The sequence below is a fragment of the Prunus persica genome, chromosome G2, assembly GCF_000346465.2.
Source record: "Prunus persica cultivar Lovell chromosome G2, Prunus_persica_NCBIv2, whole genome shotgun sequence".
NCBI classification, from domain to species: domain Eukaryota; kingdom Viridiplantae; phylum Streptophyta; class Magnoliopsida; order Rosales; family Rosaceae; genus Prunus; species Prunus persica.
In genome coordinates this window covers 19,322,420-19,345,118 of record NC_034010.1, presented here as the reverse complement: position 1 = coordinate 19,345,118, position 22,699 = coordinate 19,322,420, and the positions used below count along the sequence as shown (strand labels likewise).

The window sequence follows — 22,699 nt, the reverse complement described above, 5'->3', positions numbered from 1 at the left end:
GCAGCTGCGGGTTAAACTTTTGTTGAGTATGGTGCGGACCTTGTCGTTGGTCCTGAAATTCGGGTGAGAATGAGATGTGATTATGTTAAGAGGTTAGAACCTCGTATGTTGGAATTGGGAAAGTTCGATGTTGTGAGTTGCGTTTGGTATTCATAATTCTTATTTGAGTTTATTATTTGCCTTGCTTAAGGCAATATTTGGTTTAAGGGCTTTGTTGGTAATTTGGTTTCGCTTCGATTTATGTGAGGGCTGAAGACTGAATTTGTGAATTGCATGAAATTATATTGTGCGTGCTGCCTATTGGGATATTAAATGTGTTTTATGCAGGTTAAAATTTTTGAGATTGTTCAAATTACAGGGGAGACTTTGCCAAAATTTTGGTAGAAAGTCTCGGTCTTTAGTAAGTGGGCCTGACATCAGAGTGATGTCGAAATTTCCACAAGATTCGTCTCGAGTTTCGAGAAATTTTGGGGCGGGTCCTGTCATTACCTATTTTACCACTTTGGTCCTTATAGTTTCAATTCTATCAATTTGCCCATTTAGTTTTAATCCATCGCAATTTAAGGACACATTACAAATTTTGTCAAATTCCTTCTAATCCTGCCAAAATACTCATCCAGTTTTATGATACATACTTACTACGTCACAGAATTAGATAACACTTTGGACATGTCTTTGAAATGCAAAGATATTAAACTATATGTGTCCAATTGCAAGAATTGAAACCACAAAAGTAAAAGTAGAAAATTCGACAAACTACATAACTAAAAGTAACTTTTTGCCATTTTAACTTTAAAAGTAATAGTTGGATTACCATGGCTAGGACTCGGCATAAGAGCAACTCTAGTGGTAGCCCTTGCCAGGGTATGAGGGGACCCAAGCCCCGTTTTGACGTTCTAGCGGGCATAAGTTGCCCGGGCTCCAGCTGGGTCCCAGCAAATCGGGCCAGCCCAAAGGCAAAGAGAGTCTGTGCTCTAGCCTGCGGGCGTCAGCAACGAAAAAAATTTAAAAAAATACTGAAAAATTCAGAATTTTTTGAATAAATACTTAGTCATATTCTTCCCACACCAAAACTCTATATAAATTCGTCTCTTCATATCTCATGTGAATAGTGATTGCCCTTGGGTTGCCATGGCAATTGGTGGAAATACTATTAGCCTTTTGCAAGGGTTGCCACTATTATGTGAATAGTAACAGCTTTTGTCTTGTCATTGCCTCTAAGAGCCATTCCAGCCAGGAGCCCAAGCCTCGGGCTGGGGGAGGGGGGTTGCACACAAATCCAATTCCAGTGGGCCAATCTTGCCTGTGCTAGAAGTGGGAACCACGAAGACGGGCATGCCAGAATGCAAGTTTCGCCCGAGCTCGAGCCCGAAAGGGGATGACGTCAGGCGCGACGTCATCGCGCGGTTTAACATTTTTTTACCGTTGGCGCATGCAATGCACGCGCCAACGGTAAAAAAAATTTAAACTTGAGTGCGCTGATGTCTGCCCTGCGCAAGCTCCAACGAGTAGAAGAAAGGTGTCAAGGCCTAGGCGCTCTAATCTGCTTTTCCTCCTCCAATCCAACGACTGGCATTTTTTTGGCAATAAAATTATGAAAAAAATCGAAATTTTTTAAAAAAAATACCAAAAAATTCTGAATTACTCTTCACTTTCAACACCAATCCTCATACATTTTCTTCTACTTCTACTTTTATTCACTTTTTACTCAACATTTTCCTCTATTTCAAATTGTATTTTTATTTCTTATCTTTATGGCTTCTTCTATCGAAACCGGAGGGGCGTGGAGCACATTGGAAGATGTTTTCTTGTCAGAGTCATGGGTCCAAATTAGTCATTGTCTCGTGTCAGGCAATGAGATGAAATTTTGTCATATGTAGAAAAAAATTTATGCCGAATTTTATGAAAAAATTCCAGGGTCAACTCGTACCGAAATGACATTGTTAAGTAGGTGGAAAATTCTCAATAAAGAGTTGGCAAAATAGAGAGATGTCTTGGCAAAAACGAGGGACAACCATAGAAGCGGGAAAAATCTTAGTAGCGAGGTAAATATTTTCTAATTTTCGTTTTATTTTGTTTAATGTCCTAATATATATATATATATATATATTAATGTTTCTTGCATTTTCAATATTTTGTTAATATTTATTGCATTTCCAATTGTTTCTTAATATTTCTTGCACTTCTAATATTTTGAAAGGTTAATTGCATTTCCATTATTATTATTTTTTGTTACTTGCATATCCAATATATTTTAAATATTTCTTGCATTTCCATTATTATTTTGTTAATAGATGATTCAAGCACAGATGTGGTTTGGTGCAATTGGGCAAGACAAAGAAACTTTCAACCATCATGAATGTTGGGAGGTGGTGAAAAATTGCAAACGCTTCTAAATTATTCCCACGGGTCCCGCCGTTAAGTTAAAAGAGACGCCACTCCGTAATTCAATGACATCTGATTCACCTCTCGATTCCCCAATGAGTCAAGACTCACCTATCGAAAAGGAGCTGAGGCCCATTGGCCGAAGAGCTGCGAAGGCAAAGAAATGGGGTAATTCGAGCAGTAATACATCAAAAAATTTGGAGGAAATTGAAAGGCAAAGCGCCATAAGAGTTGAAATGGAGCAGAAATGCCAAGAGAACGAGATGGCAATTCGAGCAGAATATGCACAAGAATGGAAGTATTTGCACACAAAAAAGATGGACAAGACGGATCGGGAAACCATAGCGATGGATACAAGCCATATGTCCCCTGAAACAAAACAATTTTGGAAGCTAGAACGAAGGGATGTTATGAGAAGAAGACTTTTCCAGGATGATAGGCCTAGCAACACGGATTGGTTAAATGTTCAAAACCATTAAATTAGTTGGCATACCTTTTCTGTATTTGTATTTTTCATTTTTTCTATTAAAGTTGTTGTAATTCATGTATTTTATTTTAGTAGTAGTAATTCTTAATGACTTGTATTGGCTTTCTTTATTTAATAAACAAAGCATTCAATAAAACACCTTTTTATTCAACATATTCCATACATCAAACAAAATATAATTAAAAGGAAAATCCACAACCAAAGCATAATAAAAAATAAAATAAAAAACTACAACCAAGGCACAATAATAATAACAAACCACAACCAAACCATAATAAATAAAAATCAACACAACCAAACCATAACTAAATAAAACCTAACCAAAGCATCTATGCTCCATCATTCATTTTCATTGCCTTTCACCGCCCATAGATGCTCCATCAAGTCAAGTTGACGTCTTTCATGAATATACGAAGATTGCATCTCTGTATATTGATCTATCATACGGGTCATGAAACGATCATCCCTAACCAACATATCCGGCTCAAACGGTTCTCCACTTGACCCCATGGGCCTTTCATAAATTCGTGTCAAGGCCGTGTTCATGGGATCTGGTTCGTAGACCTCTGCAACATCATAATCATACTCATCCTCCACAATCATATTATGGAAGATGATGCAAGACATCATAATGCTTCTCAGGACCTCCTCATCAAACATACGCGCCGCACCTCGAATAATCAACCATCGAGTTTGGAGGATGCCAAAACACCTTTCGACATCTTTCCTGTATCCTTCTTGATATGAAGCAAATAATTTTTGCTTCTAGAATCGGGGATTCGAAATGGATTTGACAAATGTGGTCCACCTCAAGTAGATGCCATCAGCTAGATAAAATCCCGTATGGTACACTGTATTGTTGATTTGGTATGTGATATTTCGGGCCTTCACCTTTCAAAACATCGTTAAAGACTGGGGATTGACCCAGCACGTTGAGGTCATTTTGGGATCCGGCAACTTCGAAGAAGGCATGCCAAACCCATGTATCGAAGCCAGCAGCGGCTTCAAGGATGATAATTTTTTGGCCTTTTCTATTCTTGTAATCTCCTTGCCATGCAGTTTGGGCAATTCTTCCATTGCCAGTGTATGCAGTCGATGCTACCAATCATTCTTGGAAATCCTCGAGCTTCAGCTTTTTGTAGAAACCGTTGGAAGTCCCTGGGAGTAGGTCTACGCAGGTAGTCCCTAGTGCACAGAGTTTCAACCGCATCACAAAATCTTACCAATGCCACCAATGTAGTGGACTTCCCAATCCGGGCAATCTCATCCACTTGATCAGCAAATGAACCATGCGCCAACATTCGTATAACAGCTATAAGCTTTTGCTCCGGAGGAAGTCCCAAAACCCAAGCAGCATCACACTTTTGAACAAAGTATGCATCATAATTGCAAATATCATGCATGACTTTATTGAACAAATGGGGTTGCATTCTATATCGCCTTTGAAAATCAACATCAGAGTAGAAAGAAGTTGAGTTAAAATAATCTTCCAAAATATTCTTACCCAGAGAATGACTATGTCTGTCAACATTTCGGCGACGGTCGACTTGTGAACCACAATGACGACCTTGGTTCTCTTCATCAAGCAAAGCCACTGCTATGGCAACTTGTTCATCTTCTTATCTCTGCAACATATTTATTTCATCTTGTCTACGGCTTCTCTCATTTGTTTTCTCGCTCTTGCCTCTCCAAGCATCTTCTAAAATCTTCTATTGAGAATGGAGTATGAATTCTAAACTTTGAGAAATGAAAATATAGAAAGATGTGGTGTGATAGGTATGAGCTGAGCCTCTGGTTTTATAGAAAATTTTGGCAAGATAGAGATGTCATGTGGCTTGATTTGATTGAATGAAAATTTTATCTGAAATTTAAAATTCATCCGAAATTTGAACGCAAAAATCTTATCGGAAAATTTTATCTGATTATGAATAGTCTTGACACGTAAGAACCCGAAAATCTTATCAAAAAATATTATCCAAATTAATTATTGAATAAAAAAATTTATGAAAAAAAAAAATGAATAGTAATTGCCCATTGCCATGGCAATAGGTGAAAACTTACAATGCTATTTACAAAGGCAATCACTATTCATGTGAATAGTGGCTGCTCTATCAACTCCTGTTATGACAAAGGGTAAATGGTTGAAGTTGCTCTAAGCCTGATAAAGGAAGTTCTTAACACGGCCCATGAATAAAGAAGCACCACAACCCGACCCGGTTAACAAGACCAGATTAGCCGGGTCCATGGATTCAGCAACTCCGTCGACCTCAACGATTTGCAGCCAAAAAAAATTTTATCAGAAGAGAGTGAACAATCTCAATTGCATTAACAATGGCGACGGTGCCACTGCCAGAAAACTCCTCAGAAGAGAAGCCAGCCATATCACCCAACGACTCCATAAGTCACAGTCTCCATACCCTAGAGCAATCTGCCACTCCGTGGATCGACTACGCGGTCGAGCAGGCTCGGGTTTACCAGAAGACCATCGAAGAGACTTTCGAGTCCGCCATCGAAGCTTCTAGATCACGTCTCTCCGAGATTCGGTCCACCTCCGCTGCTCATTTCAGCCAAACCATTGTAAAGAGAGATTCCTTCAATTCTCCATTTTTAATTTTAATTATTATTATTATTATTTTTTACATTTCCTCTTTGGTTCCTTAGAAAACAATGAAATTAATGCAGTACGGAAGAGAGTCTCTAAATCGTTTATGCGAATTTTATTTTCAATTTTTGATATTTTAGATTCGTGGTGCCAGTAGAACAAAGGAATTGTTTTTTTATTGAAAGCTACAAGAAAGAAAGAAGATTGCCATTTGTAATCTCTAATGAAAATATCAAATAGTCAATTCAAATTTCAAATGTTTAGATTGTCAATTCTGCAATTCTGTGAAGAAATATGGTCATTGTTTCCATGAGTTTGAATGTCTGAATGCAGAACTCTTTGGAAGATATCAAGTCTGATTATGGTACTTATGAGGATATGTTTTTTGGGAAGATTAAAGGTTAGTGTTTGGTTTATCTTTGTTTTTTCAAAAACAAAAATTGAGTTGTTCGTTATCTTTTGTTTACATCATTAAAGATTTTAGAAGTTTCAGACTGAAAAAGAAATATATATTTACACTTTTTTGGTGCAGAGGGTGTTCTTATTGCGGCTTCACATCCCATGATTACTGGTGGAGTTGCTGCTGGTTTGGGTCTTCTGGTTTTAAAAAGTATGGTTTCATTTCCTTAGCAGATTCTATCATATTTATCAGGTTTTTGAAGGGTTGCATACATTCAAACTTTAGTTTCTTTAAACATTTTTCTAGCAATTCAAGCCTTACTTTTATTACTTACTCTAGTAGGTAAATGTAAAAAACCATGTGTTGTTGAATCTCAGGGATGCTACTGATTATACTTGAAAATGTGTAACAGGAAGTTTTAGGATTCCGTGCTAATGTTTGAAATGAATTGTAGATAACAATTTAAGTTGTGAGAAGTTTTACATAATATCAAGTATCAACCCATGGTCACTGCCCGTAATTATCTTTTTATCTGCAGGGCCACGACGCCTGTTGTACCACAAAACTTTGCGCCTTTTTGTGAGCGAAGAGGTAAGAATGGATTGGTTTTAAAGACACATTCAGTTGCATTGGTAGCATCACTAACCCTTTTTACAGATGGAGTGAATCTTCATATTTAGTGCATTGCGTAGCTATGTAACAATGACCAACAGAGGGGTGAGATTTTAATTTGATATTTAGAGATCCAACGACCAGCTAATAATAATGGCCACTCCCCATATGAGTATGTATTCTTTGATGACATGTTTTATTGTTGCCAGAGTCTTAGCATTCTGTCTTCCAGTGTTTAGAAAATTTGGTTTGTACTTTGATTTCTAATGTGGAAAAGAGAAAAAGAAACTGGTGGGGACTAAATTTCAACCATGAGGAGCTTTTTGCCTCTGGAGCCAATTGTGGTGACATGGTAATGATCTCAAGATTGTCAGTATCATGTGGATTTAAGGATGGAAGTTTATTTTATAAAGAAATTGCATGGGAGTAATTTGTGACGAAGTTGACTAGAGAGTTCTGTGGCATGTTGTGAGAGAACAAGGCTTAAAATTTGTTAAACTGTAATATTATTGCAAACACAAGATGCGTAGTCATTATATCTATGTAAAGATTAGCTTCAGCACTTTTTTCTTGCTGCAGTCTTTACTTTCTAGAGCTGATGCCAAAGTAAAGGAGTTGCGACATTCAATTGATCTTCTAAAGGCTGAAGGTGAAAAATTAGAGGTAACCTCTCTCTCTCTCTCTCTCTCTCTCTCTCTCTCTCTCTCTCTCTCTTGATTCACAACATGTGATCTGTTGATGCATTGATTATTTTAGTTCTCTATTGCTTGATTGTGACTTGTGAAAAGCAATACTTTTATTGACGATAAATGTTATTGGAAAATGTTTTGGCAAACTCTTGTGCAATGGACATATATTATGAAGAATTTTGGGCTTCCTACTGGTTTGCAAAGTATGAATACTAGTAGAGTAAATCAACAAGAAGAATAATCTTTTGCCAAAAATAAATAGGATGTCTTGCTTTTCTTCAGTATGAATTTTTTGCAAATGTAAGGTTGTCACTGTTGTCAGAGCCCCTGAGGTAATTTGAATTTTTCATGTGCTCTTTGAATCTACCCTCACCAAAAGTTTGACAAAGGGCAATTATAAGTACCTACCAAACTGTCAACTTGAGTAGTTACCTAAACTTTACAAGAGGTCTGCCACTGGCTCCCACAGAACCCTATGCACACTAAACTGGAAAACCGGAGGGTTGAAAGGTTTGATGACACCTGAAAAATTGCGACAATAAATGAGAAATATTTTTCTACGTGCATCACATAGAGCTTTGAGGTAGATATCTGATCATTATGATGCCACTTGACAATGAATGAGGAAGATTTTCCTTTAAGCAACAATACAACTCGGAGGCAGCCTAGGGAATTAATGGGCAAGAGAAACTTGTGTTGTAACAAATTGGAAGGATGGTATTATTCTTCTATTAATGTGAGCAGAAATTTGTCTAAATGATCAAAATATCACTTGAACTTTAGGGAAAAATTGTTTCAGAAGGCATGGATGCATCCTGGTTGATACATTGAGATATGTGCATTAATGAAGGAAGTAAAATAAAATTTTGAAAGAATAATTGTTTGCATAATGGAGTGCCCTGTTCAATATTGTGGTTTTTTGCTCATTATGTTTAATCTAGCAAGCATTCCTAGGAATTGAACTCATGGTATAGTTATTGTTTGCAGAAGAGGGCTTCACATGCTGAAGAGGAACTGATAAGGGGAAGGACAAAACTCAGGTTTGCATTTGTAAAAGAGGAGCAGTTTATAATTCACTCCATTTTCTATTGCACTTACTTTTCATGTCCAAATTCTATTGGCAGACAAACAGGGAAACAAATTGAAAGTGTCATTCGCTCAGCTTATAAGATTGAAAGACAAGCAGCGGGTATGCAGTTACTTTTAACCCTAAAATTTGTTGACATTAAGCAGTTAAAAGTGTAGTCAAATGAAACATTTTGCTTCTGTTGCTTATACGTTGTTCTTTCTTGTATCAGGTTTAAAAGATATCCTTGGTGAACTTCCTAGAAGAGAAGCATCCATGTTCCGGTCACAAGTGAGTTCTCAGATCATAGCATTGCACTTAATTATTTCTTCCTTTTCCAGATAAAAAAGATACAAGCACTTAAATTCATAAAGACAAAAACCATAAAAAATGACCTTTGAAAACTGGCTTGTACAAATATTTCCTTGTTATGGATTTCATATACACTTTTGCGTGAAGTGCTCATCTTGGGTTGTCCCCTTTGCAGGTCTCCAAACTAGCTACCGAGGCAAAGCAAGAAAGGAATGCTTTGACAAAGGAAGTCACAAAAATTAGCAATTATGGGATCTCAGTCTGAGAATTCTTTCACAGCCATTCCCTCAGTTACAGTGACTTCATACAAGTGTCAATAATTGAATTTATTGGAGTTCTTATAACTTTTTGTTCATGAGTCTTTTTGTAGAAGCAATATTGCTTAAGAATACAAATTTCTCATTTTTTTGGTTCTTCTCCTTCGGCAGGAGATAGGCCATACAGAAAAAAGTTTGAGTTTTGTGATTAGTTCAACTACAGGCTGATAATTAGCAACAAAACGTCCCCAACTTGCTGGGAATTCTCCATTAAATCTCTCTGTCAAATGCTAATCTGTTTTGGCAGGTACAATTGTCGCAACCCGACCAATATTGTGGACGGTTATAGATCTAGTTGTTAATAGTATTTAGCAAAAAACCAAAAAGATTCTCGAATATCTCTCTTCTAATATCGTTTGATTAAAAAATATTTATTATCTTATATCTTTTCTAAATTTCCAAGAAAAATTCCAGCAAAAGGCTAGGCCTACGCATTAGGTTCTCAATTTCTTTTTAAACCAAATTGGTGCTGCATCAAATCAGAGTGATGGTGGAGAGAGAGAGCTTTCAGTGACAGTCGGTGGTGGGAACGTACGTACACCTTTGTCAAGCCATTCCCAATGGTAAGGGCTCCAAAAGAGATTGATAGAGATCCATTTAGAGTTTCAATGGAATCTTTAAGATTTTAAAGGCATCTCTCTCACAATAGGATGCTGTAATTTAATTTATGTGCTATTTTTTATTTTTGTTAATTTATTACTTTTTAATGTATGTTTATGTTATACAGTTCCGATCTCTTGGACTACAGGAGTCTAAGAGATTGTAGTCATCTACCGTCGGATATTAATCCAATAATTCAAAATTTGAACAAAATTTTTAAAAAAAGTGATTAGAGTAAATAAAAAAAACTAGCTATTTATTTCTATTAAAAAAGTAAGAAAGAAGACTTTCATTTGAAGAAGAAAAAGAAATGGTAGAAAAAGAGGAGGGTACAAAAATCAAGTGTTTTTTATGTGCTAGCGGGCCCTGCGCATGTGGTTTGGTAGGAGAGTATTTGGGCAGTTGCACGTCCTGTGCAATTGAGGATAGAAAAAAGTGATTCATGTGGGAACCACTCAGGCTGAAGGGGTTGACATTTTTTTGGCATTTTGGACCTTTTTTGACATTAGAGCAACTTCATCCATTTGTCCTTTGTCATGGCAAAGAGGAAGTTAGGGCAGCCACTATTCACATGAATAGTAGTTGTTCTTGCAAATGGTATTGTGTGTTTCCACCGGTTGCCATGGCAAAGGGCAAATACTATTTATTTTTTTATTTTTTTCACAAATTTGTTTACCTAAACAATTAATTTGGATAATCTTTTCGAATAAGATTTTTGGATTCGTACTTGTCAATATTTATTATAAAATTTATATCTCAATCGGATAAAATTTTGGTATATATAGAAAAAAAATTCAGTATTTTATTGGAAAAAATTTGATTTTTTTCATTTTTTTATTGCACAAAAATTGGTTGCCGTTGGATTGGAGAAAAAAATCTGATCAGAGAGCCCAAAGTGCGACATGTGGACTGTAGCGGCACTGTAGCTCGTTGACATTAGAACCAAAACTCAGGCTGGAGCTCGGGCCAGTCCAGGTTGCTGGGTCCCACCTTGCACCCGGGCTTCAGCTTGTTGCTGGAAATAGCTTTTTGGCCCAAACCCCCCCAGACAGAGACTAGGGCTCCTCGCTGGAGTTGCTCTTAGGTACATATATGAGAGTTCTGTGATGGTTGAGCCTCAAATAGAGCCCCATTAGGGATGGCCTCATGACTCATGATGCCATTGCCTTCACCCAAAACCATCAACGCCATCTTTTGTCAAAAAGCAAGGAGTTTGGATTCCACTGAAAATAAACGAGACCACTAAAACTACATCAAAGCTCCAAATCATGAACTTGGCTCACAAAAATGGATCAAACCAAGGTAACTTATGTTTCTTCTCTGTGCCTCAATGAGGTCATGCAACAAAAGTGGAATCAGTTATGTAAAATTTAAATTAAACAAGGTCGTTAATTTCAATTTGAATAAAATTAATTGTACAATCTCAACTCAATATTAGTACATATTATGCACTCTTTTTAACGGAGGTTGAAAGTATATGTGTTAGACCAATAACTTATATCCGACTTGTTTAGATATGGATTCTACTTCAATTAGAGAGACGATACAACTTATTTTCTTTTAATGTTTAGTTCCAAGACTCTTATTTACAGTAAATTTTTTAATATGATTGTCACACCGATGTGTGGTCTCGCACTCAGAAGTTTTCCCCTTAATCAACAGCTACCACGAATTATTGCGTTTAGGATATAAAAAAAAAAAGGACATGCATTGGTATCTATGCCATTTGCTTTTGAGTTGATGGAGTAGACTGCTTTTACTTTCTTGACCAGGAAAGGACATTCATGAGCAGATTGTTTTGAAACGCGCTTTAATATCACCTGATCATGATATAATCAGCTAAGAAACCTGCAAGGAAAAAATACCAGCTAGATTTACTGAGCTGCTTGTTCATCAATGGCACTTGTTAGAGCTCAAGAAGCCTCCTCTTCAGATACTTGTGGTTGCAGTTATCATGTGTTCTTGAGTTTCAGAGGTGAAGACACTCGCAAAACTTTTACTGACCACATCTATACAGCCTTTGTCAACGCAGGGCTTCAAACTTTCCGAGACGACGATGAACTTGAGAGAGGGGAAGATATCAAGCCAGAGCTGGAGAAAGCAATCCAACACTCTCGAAGTTCTGTCATTGTGTTTTCGAAAGACTATGCGTCTTCCAAATGGTGCCTTGACGAGCTTGTGATGATCCTGCAACGCAAGAGGACCTCTGATCATGTAGTTTTACCAGTCTTCTACGACATCGATCCATCAGAGGTGAGGAAGCAGACTGGAAGCTTTGCAAAAGCATTTGCTGGACACCAAAAAAATCGATCTCTGAACAAGGACAAGGTGAAAGGATGGAGGGCAGCACTTGCAGAAGTTGCAGATCTTGCAGGCATGGTCTTACAAAATGAATGTGATGGGTAAATTTCATTATTTGTAACTGGTCCTTTTAAAGCTTTCTTTCATGATATATATAATATTAACATATCAGACTTTATATTTTGATTTCCCCATTTATTTTCATTTGGATTGCAATTTTCTAGGCACGAGGCAAAGTTTATCAAGAAAATTGTTAAAGTGATTGAAGGCAAGCTAAGTCGCACACCATTGAGTGTTGCCCCTTACCTAATTGGAATGGATTCTCGAGTCAAAGAGATTAATTTATGGTTACAAGATGGATCATCTGATGTTGGGATATTTTTGATTTATGGGATTGGTGGAATAGGGAAGACAACCATTGCACAAGTTGTTTATAATTCAAAATTTTCAAGATTTGAAGGAAGAAGTTTCCTTGAAAATATCAGGGAGATTTCAGAAGGTCCCGATGGTCTGGTTCAAATGCAAGTACAACTTCTCTCTGATATTTTGGGTGGAAGAACAGTGAAGATACATAGTGTTAGTGAGGGAATAATTAAGATTAAGGATGTTATAAGCTGTAAAAAAGTTCTTCTTGTCCTTGATGATGTGGATCATACGAACCAATTAGATGTTGTACTTCGAATGCGAAAATGGTTTTATCCAGGAAGTAAAATTATTATAACAACTAGGTGTGTGGGGTTGTTGAAGGCTCATCAAGATGTTAAGGTGCATAATGTTGAAACCTTAAATCATGTTGAATCATTGGAGCTCTTTAGTTGCCACGCTTTCGGACAGAACTATCCAGTTGAAGGTTATGTGAAACTTTCAGAAAAGGTAGTAAACCACAGCGGAGGACTTCCATTAGCTCTTAAAATTTTGGGTTCTTCACTATCAGGGCAGAGTACAGATGTATGGGAAAGTGCATTAAAGAAATTGGAAGTTATTCCAAACGGTGACATTGTGAATAAGCTCAGAATAAGCTACGACTCTTTACAAGACGACCATGACCAACAATTATTCCTCCATATTGCATGTTTCTTCATTGGAAATGAGAAAGATGTCACAGTGAATATACTAGATGGATGTGATTTCTTTACAATTGTTGGCATTCAAAATCTCCTCGATAGGTGTTTGTTAACAATTGATGAATATAATAAGGTGAAGATGCATCAAATGATTCGTGACATGGGAAGAGAAATTGTTCGCCAAGAATCAAAAGAGCTGGAGAAACGTAGTAGATTATGGCATCATAAGGATTCTCTCAATGTATTGAGAGAAAAGAATGTAAGAAACATGCTCATTATGTATGCCGCAAGCATAATATTTTTTCTGTTTTTGTGCATTCATGTTGGTTACTAATCCAAATGCTTTGTTTTCTATTTTCTTTGTACTAGGGTTCAAAGAAAGTTGAAGGTCTTGCCCTTAATCTGCACCCTGTAGAGACTCCTTTGAGAAAATCAAATATGGTAGTCTTCGAAACTAATGCATTTAGAAGGATGGTTAAACTAAAACTACTCCAGCTTAGTTTTGTACAGCTCAAGGGATGTTATGAAGAATTTCCTAAAGGACTGAGATGGTTGTATTGGCTTAAATTCCCTTTAGACTCTATACCCAGTGACTTTCTTTTGGAGAGCTTGGTTGTTCTTGAAATGCCCTATAGTAGCTTAAGGCAAATCTGGAAGGGAACAAAGGTATGCATGCTACTCCACACTTTTCATTTTAGTTTTTCTTAGGGATTAACTGGTAGACAAATCTACAAGAATAAACTCCTGCCTTCTTACATTTTTCTTTTCACAGCATCTTCCATCATTAAAGATCCTTGATCTCAGCAATTCCCATGAGCTCACTGAAACCGGCGACTTCTCATTGGTCCCCAATCTGGATAGATTGATTCTTGAAGATTGTGCAAGCTTGGTTGACGTCCATGAATCCATTGGAAACCTAGAGAAACTTGTTTACTTGAATATGAAAGATTGCAAAAATATTAGGAAGCTTCCAAATAGCAGTTCTATGCTAAAATCACTTGAAACACTTATTATATCTGGTTGCTCAAGCCTTAATGAGTTTCCTGTGGAGATGGGGAAGATGGAATCTCTGAAAGTGTTTCAAGCAGATGAAGTTCCAATAAGTCGATTACAAGCTACCACTTTACCCTGCAGTTTAGTTGTTTTAAGTCTTACAAGCTGCAATCTTTCGGATGATGCCTTTCCAAGAGAATTTGGCAACTTGCCCTCATTGCAGAGATTGGATCTAAGTAGCAATCCGATTTGTAGCCTACCAGATTGCATCAGAGGGCTTACGGGGCTCGATCACCTTGCATTTTCCCAATGTACAAAGCTCAAATTGCTTGAGGGGTTACCAAGAGTAAAAGAATTGGTTATACTCCATTCTGAGTCATTGGAGAAAATAACATTTCAATCATGTTCGTGCCTACCAAAGAGTATCATGTATGGTTACAACTCCAAACTTGCTGAGATTGACTACTGGTACAAGTTAGAGCCAATAGAAACAGTGGATGCAGAAATGATCAAACTTTTGGGCTTGTGTAACTTGGAATCCATGAAGGCCATTAGGATGTGCACCCCAGATATGCTTAATTCGGATGGCACAATGCATCCCATCGAGGTAATTCTTCTCTCTCTCTCTCTCTCTCTCTCTCTCTCTCTCTCTCTCTCTCTCTCTCTCTCTCTTTTATTGGACAATGCAATGCAACCCAACGTTTTATTATTTTCCGAAAATTATATGGCATGCTCAATACTTTGGAATTTAAACTATAAAAGTTGAGAAAGAAAAGTTGGGAAAAAAAAAAAAAAGAGTTTTGTTACACAGCATTTTACTACGTCCTATGCAAGAGGGTGACTAATTGCTCTTGCTATTTGGTATAGGGACTGTATGAAGTTGGTATATTCAGCACATTTCTTCCTGGAATCGAGGTTCCAGGCCAGTTCAGCTATAGAAGTAAAGGGTCCTCAGTATCTTTTACTGTGCCTTCACTTCCAAATCTCAAGATCCGAGGCTTGAACGTCTTCTCTATTTATGCAAATTCCAACACTTATTATTTTTCTAGTATACCTAATCCAATAATTACCAATGTCAGTAACAAAAGCAAGGGTCTGAAATGGATCTATGCCCCAGCATGCTATGGCATTCCAGATAACGAAAACGACGTGATATGGTTAAGTCACTAGAAGTTAGAGAACCGACTGGAAAGCGGGGAAGAAGTGACAATTTCAGTATTTACACAACCTTGGCTCCAAGTGAAAGAGTGCGGCATCCAACTTGTGCACGAGCAAGACTATGAGATAAGTAGTGCCCAAAACGACGACGCAGATCCTTGTTATCGATTTGACATTGGTGGGAATTTGCCAGAGTTTATTCCAGGAACATACTTCTTGTGGGGTGGACCCCTAAATAGAGATGATGGTAGAGTTTATGATTTTAGCTGGAAAAGGGAAGACTGGTTCAAGGACATCTTTGGAGATTCTAATGAAGAAACCGGTATGTTGTTTAGATATCACTGATAAATTAGCTCCACAAGTTAATTGTGGTGGCAATGCTATTCGTACTCTCGGTTTGTCGTACTGCACTTTTCCAGCTAGTGTTTTAAAATACAGAATGGGAATAGTGCTAAAATATGAAAACCTATGAGAGAATATTGTTTGTGGGAATTTTCTATGTATTCTTCTCCTTATAGGAGGTCATATTTATAATACAACGAAACCTGAATGGGCAAGTAAATAATAAATTCTTAAATCTATTTGCAGTAGGAAATCAGGAATTAAAGTAAATCAATTACAATTATAATAGGAATTCTTAATGTGTAAGGAAAGTAAGTCAATATCCATAAGTCACGCTAACAAATAGCTGCTGCTTTTATCGTTATTTTGATGTTGAAACACATGCCAAGCCATCCACATTCATTTCAAAGAATTTATTTCCTTCTGATATTTTATGTTGACTTTCTGGTATTTGTGTGTTTTGTAGACAAAGAAGAAACGAAGCCACAGGGTGACGATGAGGTGATCATCAATTGGAAGGTGGGGATGAGGTGACTGTTTCAGTATTTACGGAACATGCGTTGCAGGTCACAGAATGCGGTGTCCAGCTTGTGCACGAGCAGGAAGACAAGGTGGGTGCTCAGCACAACTCTGCAGATCCTTGTTATCCATTTGACATTGGTGGGAGCTTGCCAGAATTTATTCCAGGAACATACTTGATGTGGAGCGGACCTGGACCCGTAAATGGAGATGGTAGAGATTATGTTTTTAGCTGGACAAAAGAAGATTGGTTTAAAGGCATCTTTGGAGACTAATGAAGAAACAGGTATGAAGAAAGAAGAAAGGAAGCTACAGGGTGATGAGCCGCTTGCACTTGCAGTAGCAGCAGCAGAAAGATGAGTAGAAGCAGAGAGAGCAAGCAATAACAGCCGTCGCAGAGGCTGCAAGATTAGCATTATATTGGCCACTGTCTTCTTTCTTTTACTTTCTCTACTACCCTCTCTCGCTCTTCTCTCTCTGAGTAAAAGAAACCAGTGGCCATAAGGCCTCCATGAAAATTGTTGTATTTGATACAATCATCTTTGCTTATGACTATTTGCTGTCATAGTACTTTATCTGAATGATTGTGATTGATTAGTCTTGGTGGTTTTTTAATTTATATTTTTGTTAATTTGGTGATTAATTGGCTGATAAGAGCGGTTACTTTTAATCTTTAAGGATGCATATCGATTGATTCTCTTAAACATTTATGCTTCTTAACAATATTGGTAAATTGTGAATAACTTATGCAGATGTAAAAAGAACTCTTTATACAGTCTAACTTGTAAATTGGTAACAAAAAAAGCTAAGCAAAATCCCTGTACACAGCTTGCAACTTGAGATAGGCCAGCCACTCAGAAAAATGTGAAAGGGCACATACAAATACCATCTGTCCTCCCTCTGTTTTTCTGCCGATCCACCGACTGCTCGTATAAAAATTTCCTGATGATGAATTTCATGTACTCTTTTCCTAGCTAGTAAGTGCTCATTTTGGGCTGTCCCTTCCAGGGTATCCTCACTTACTACTATGGACCGGTTGTGCGTTAGGAGTGTCCTCACTTGCTATAGTGTTCATGATGACAACCGAGCGGAGCGGTGATGTTTCATGCAAGAATTATCCTAATTAATAGTTCATAATCACGATTTAACAATATAAGTATCTTAAGAAAGAAAATATTTCCCGACAATTGAGAGCGTAAATAGTGTTAAGTATAAGTGTGTTAGCTGAGTATTTGTGTTACTTGATTTAATTGTAGTGAATTAACTGTGAACCATTGGATCACAGTCCAATGGACAGCTGAGATGTATTCTTAGTTGTAGTAATGAATTCTGCCAGGTGTAACTATCTCATATGATAGTGAAATTGATGGTTAGATTTGAATGATGTAAAAAGGGGAATATTCTATTCCCAACAGATATAGTTTTGCTACACAGGTTGTGCGTGACTAAGTGAGAGAGAATAGGTTTCATTTTCTCATCTTCTTCTCCAAGCTTTTTGTGTTTTCGTTTCTTACCTGAGCTCCTTTTACCAATAATCCAAATTAATCATATCATAGTCTGAGTATTCTAACATGGCCTCAGAGCTAGGTATAAATAAATTAGTATATGGTCCCTTTGGGGTGCATTTGATAACTTTTGACCTTCTAATTTGAAATCAAAGTATGCCCCTTACTTTGTGGTCAACAGCTGGTTAGCCACTTTGCACGTAGTCCCAACTCCCCTAATTTATTAATCCCATGGGACTTGGAAGAGTAGTAGGTTAATATTATCATTGACTAAAATATGATCAATTGGGTTCGGACCATAGAAAACTATTAAATGGAGTCACTGGACTTAATCCAAAGAATATATTTCGTGTCAAATTTTAATGCATAAAAAGTGATGGTGGAGAGAGCTTTAAGCTTTTCCTGACTCAATGCCAAATGAGAATCTCCCCAACTTTATTTTGCTTGACCAAGAAATTAAGGACATACATGAGCTGCTTGCTTCTATCAAATTATCATGATATCTCAGCTGAGAAACCAGCAACAAGTCATCTGATATTTCCCTAGATCATAGGCAAGTTTATTGCATCTTTGTTCATCCATGGCCCTTGTAAGATCTCAAGAAGCCTCCTCTTCTGATACTAACTGTAGTTGTAGTTATCACGTGTTCTTGAGCTTCAGAGGTGAAGACACTCGCAGGACTTTTACTGACCACCTTTATACAGCCTTTGTCAATTCAGGGCTACAAACTTTCCGAGACGACGATGAACTTGAGAGAGGGGAAGGGATCAAAACAGAGCTGGAGAAAGCAATCCAACACTCACGAAGTTCTGTCATTGTGTTCGTGAAAAACTATGCGTCTTCCAAATGGTGCCTTGACGAACTAGTGAAGATCCTTGAACGCAAGAGGGCCTCTGATGATCATGTAATTTTACCAGTCTTCTATGACATTGACCCATCTGAGGTGAGGAAACAGACAGGAAGCTTGGCAAAAGCATTTGCTAGACACCGACAGAACCGATCTTTGAACAAGGACAGGATAAGTGGATGGAGAGCAGCACTTACAGAAGTTGCAGATCTGGCAGGGATGGTCTTACAAAATGAAGCTGATGGGTAATCATTCTTCCCATTACAACTGGTAGATTTTTATGTAGCTTCATTAACTAGATTTCTATCTGGCTATAGACTATAGTACTTCAACACATAACTTTGTCATGGTGTAATTATTGGAAAATACTTGGATGTTATTCTTCATTCACGATAATCACAATTTGACATGTATGCATAATTTTTCTTTCACTTACATGGAAGAGCCAAGCAGTAGCTTAATTATTTGAAGTCAAAGCATGCCATGTTTGATTCAATAATATTCATTTTGATTGCAATTTTCTAGGCACGAGGCAAAGTTTATTAAGAAAATTGTTAAAGTGATTGAAGGCAAGCTAAGTCGCACGCCCTTAAGTGTTTCCCCTTACCTGATTGGAATCAATCATCGAGTGAAAGACATTAATTCATGGTTGCAAGATGGATCCTCCGATGTTGGCATATGTGCAATTTATGGGATTGGTGGAATAGGGAAGACAACCATTGCGCAAGTTGTTTACAATTCAAATTTTTCAAGATTTGAAGGAAGAAGTTTCCTTGAAAACATAAGGGAAATTTCTGAACAACCCAATGGATTAGTTCAAGTACAAATGCAACTTCTTTCTCATATTCTGAATGGGAGAAAAGTAAAAATACACAATATTAGTGAGGGGATCACTAAGATTAAAGATGTCATAAGCTGTAAAAAAGTACTTCTTATTCTCGATGATGTGGATCATATGCGCCAATTAGATGCGATACTTAGAATGAAAGATTGGTTTTGCCCAGGAAGTAAAATCATTATAACAACTAGGTCTGTGGGGTTGTTAAAGGCTCATCAAGATGTTAAGGTGCATAACATTGAAACTTTAAATCATGTTGAATCACTGGAGCTCTTTAGTTGGCATGTTTTCGGACAGGACTTTCCGATTGGAGGTTACATGGAACTTTCAGAAAGCATAGTAAAGCAGTGGAGGGCTTCCTTTAGCTCTTCAAACTTTGGGTTCTTCTCTATCAGGGCAAAGTATAGATGTATGGGGAAGTGCATTCAAGAAATTGGAAGTTATTCCAAATAGTGACATCATGAGTAAGCTCAGAATAAGCTACGATTCTTTACAAGATGAACATGACCAAAATCTGTTTCTCCATATCGCATGTTTCTTTATTGGAAATGACATGGATGTTGTTGTCACAATACTAGATGGATGTGATTTCTTTACAATTGTTGGCATGCAAAATCTCATTGATAGATGTTTGGTAACAATTGACGAGTATAAAAAGGTGAAGATGCATCAAATGATTCGTGACATGGGAAGATAAATTGTTCGCCTTGAATCGAAGCAGCCTGAGAAGCGTAGTAGATTATGGCATCATAAGGATTCTCTAAGTGTATTGAGAGAAAAGAATGTAAGAAACATCCTTCTTTTATGTATGTGTGTGCACTTTTGTTGGTTCATATCTAAGTGTTTTTTTTTTTTTTTTTCTCTGTTAGGGTTCGAAAAAAGTTGAAGGACTTGCACTGAACATGCATATGTACCCTGTAGAAAATCGTTCAAGAAATTCGAATAAGGTGGTCTTGGAAACCATTGCATTTACAAGGATGGTGAAACTAAGATTACTACAGCTTAGTTCCGTACAACTCAATGGAGGTTATGAAGAATTTCCTAAAGGGTTGAGATGGTTGTATTGGCTTGAATTTCCTTTAGAATCTGTACCCTGCGATTTTCTTTTGGAGAGCTTGGTTGTTCTTGAAATGCACCACAGTAGCTTAAGAAAAATCTGGAAGGGAACAAAGGTACATATGCTACTCCTCCACACGTTTCTTTTTCTTTTTCTAATTATTTTATTTATGGATTTTGATGGTTACACATGTGTATAAATAAACTCCCTGCCTTCTTGCAGAGTCTTCCATCTTTAAAGATCCTTGATCGCAGCTATTCCCGTCACCTCATTGAAACCGGGGACTTCTCTTTGGTCACCAATCTAGAGAGGTTGATTCCTAATCAATGCAGAAGCTTGGTTGATGTCCATGAATCCATTGGAAACCTGGAGAAACTTATTTACTTGAATATGAAAGATTGCGAAAATATTAGAAGGCTTCCAAAGAGCATTTCTATGCTAACATCACTTGAAACACTTATTATATCTGGTTGCTCAAGTCTTAATGAGTTCCCAATGGAGATGGGGAAAATGGAATCTTTAAAAGTGTTTCAAGCAGATGGGATTCCGATAGATCAATTACACACTTCCACTTTACCCTGCAATTTAGTTGTTTTAAGTCTAACAAACTGTAATCTCTCTGATGATGCTTTCCCAAAGGATTTTGGTAACTTATCCTCGTTGCAGAGCTTGGATTTAAGTCATAATCCAATTCGCAGCTTACCAGATTGCATCAGAGGCCTTACCGGCCTTGATCACCTTGCATTTTCCCAGTGTACGAGGCTCGAATCGCTTGTAAGGCTACCACGAATAACAGAACTTGTTGCGATCCATTGTGAGTCGTTGGAAAGAGTTACATTTCAATCAATTTCGTGCCTACCGGAAAAGTTTATTTATGGTTACAACTTCAAGCTAGCTGAGATTGAGTACTGGTACAAGTTAGAACCCATTGGAATGGTGGATGTTGAAATGAGAAAGCTCTTGGGCTTGTGCAACTTGAATTCCATGGAAGCCATTAGGATGTGTTATAAAAAATAATAGTTTTCCTCTTTCCGTAAAGCCAAATACAAAATATTTATATTATAAATAACTTATAAACAAATTGGAAACTTTTGAAGGTATAATAAAATTGAAGAAAACAAAATAATAGGTAAGTAAAAGGAAAATAAATAATACGTAAGAAGATGAGTTTGGTACGGTGAAGCACGTCAAAGACGCTGTCCTAAAGCCTTTGTAGCCTCCCTACGTGCAGGTACTGACGGTCTACAAGACTCCAAGATACGACCCCTTGTACACAAACTCAAGATCCGCTATGAGCACGTTCACAGACAGATATAGGTATCCAAGTCACATAACCATTGCCCAAAATAATAATAATATAAAGTAGAGAATATATGTAAAAGTAGACAAGGAGATAATTAGAATGTGTATGTGATATTCTGATAATGTATTGTGTGTTATTGTGTGTTATTGTGTGTCTCAAATGTGAAGGAGGAGTGGCCTTTTATAGGCATCCAAAAACATGTACCCTTCACCAACCATAAAAGTTCACCAACCAAAAAATTAAAGCCTTTACCAACCAGAAATAAAATCTGAATATTAAATATTTATAACCCTCATAATAAATAAAATAAAACCGCCAAAATAATTAAATAAATAAAACGGTTAAATTTTTAAAACCTTTTAAAATTCCAACAATCCCCCACAAGGTTTTCAAAATTTTACCGTGACAGAAAACCAGTGAAAAATATATAATATATATATGGGCAATATAATATTATGTAATAGGTGTAGGTGCCTTCCGGGCTTGAACCTTCACTTAGTGATGATAGTCTCCATTTGAGGAACCTGAGTGTACACAGTATTGAACTCGGCACCTTTGACCAAACTTCAACATATCCCACACATAGTATTAGTTGAGACTTGGATGCGGGGTAGCGCTATTTATGGCCATGCGCTAATCTTGATTCTCATGAGAGTTACTAGAGAATAGCCCAATTCTCATAGTCGCGGCCTCACGACGTCTCCCACTTAGGTGAGTTCTCCAAGAGTACATGTGACCTGCACCCTGCGGGAGTTTGCCCGCCTCGAAACTCATTCAGGGATAAATCCCTTCCTAACGTCACATAAAATAGCACTTTTGCCTTAGGGATGAGCAGAAGAATATCTCAAGGATATCTCCATAGTTTTATGAGTGCTATATGAGTCACGCAATATGGATTGTTTCTACCACATTGAACTTCCTTCATGGGATCTCCAATCACAGAAGTTGGGTTACCTCCCTAGGTGACTCCCTTATGGGCTTAAGCACATCCCCCTCGACATTTTGCATTAATAGCCTCCTCCACGAGGCATGCATATCAAAACTAGCCTTCACAAGGCATATATAATGTAGGTTATGTCTTTGTTCTCCATTTTAGCGCGCTTTAAACCTGCATGTTATTAAAATATTTCCTACACAATCTTGCACACAAATGATTAGTGGATTTCACCTCAGTATAATTGGAAAGTACATATGCATTGGTATACATTAAAGTATAATGGAAATCCCACTGCATATAATTCATATAATCCGATACCTCTCAAATATGTACTCAAATATGAGCTGCAATAAGTCTTGAAACTT

General features: G+C 37.3%; 2 protein-coding genes and 1 pseudogene across 2 annotated transcripts; all 3 read left to right on the top strand.

The window, feature by feature from the left end:
• LOC18787308 lies at nt 5,108-9,085 on the top strand. The gene is made up of 9 exons (XM_007221096.2): nt 5,108-5,449; nt 5,808-5,874; nt 6,007-6,084; nt 6,413-6,465; nt 7,066-7,149; nt 8,163-8,215; nt 8,300-8,364; nt 8,474-8,532; nt 8,729-9,085. The coding sequence occupies exons 1-9, from the start codon at nt 5,204-5,206 to the stop codon at nt 8,816-8,818; spliced, it is 795 nt and encodes a 264-aa protein (XP_007221158.2). The 5' UTR covers nt 5,108-5,203; the 3' UTR covers nt 8,819-9,085.
• LOC18785781 (TMV resistance protein N) lies at nt 11,208-16,490 on the top strand. The gene is made up of 6 exons (XM_020558072.1): nt 11,208-11,872; nt 11,996-13,094; nt 13,205-13,501; nt 13,608-14,435; nt 14,696-15,308; nt 15,795-16,490. The coding sequence occupies exons 1-5, from the start codon at nt 11,367-11,369 to the stop codon at nt 14,996-14,998; spliced, it is 3,033 nt and encodes a 1,010-aa protein (XP_020413661.1). The 5' UTR covers nt 11,208-11,366; the 3' UTR covers nt 14,999-15,308; nt 15,795-16,490.
• LOC18787558 lies at nt 17,802-21,111 on the top strand (annotated as a pseudogene).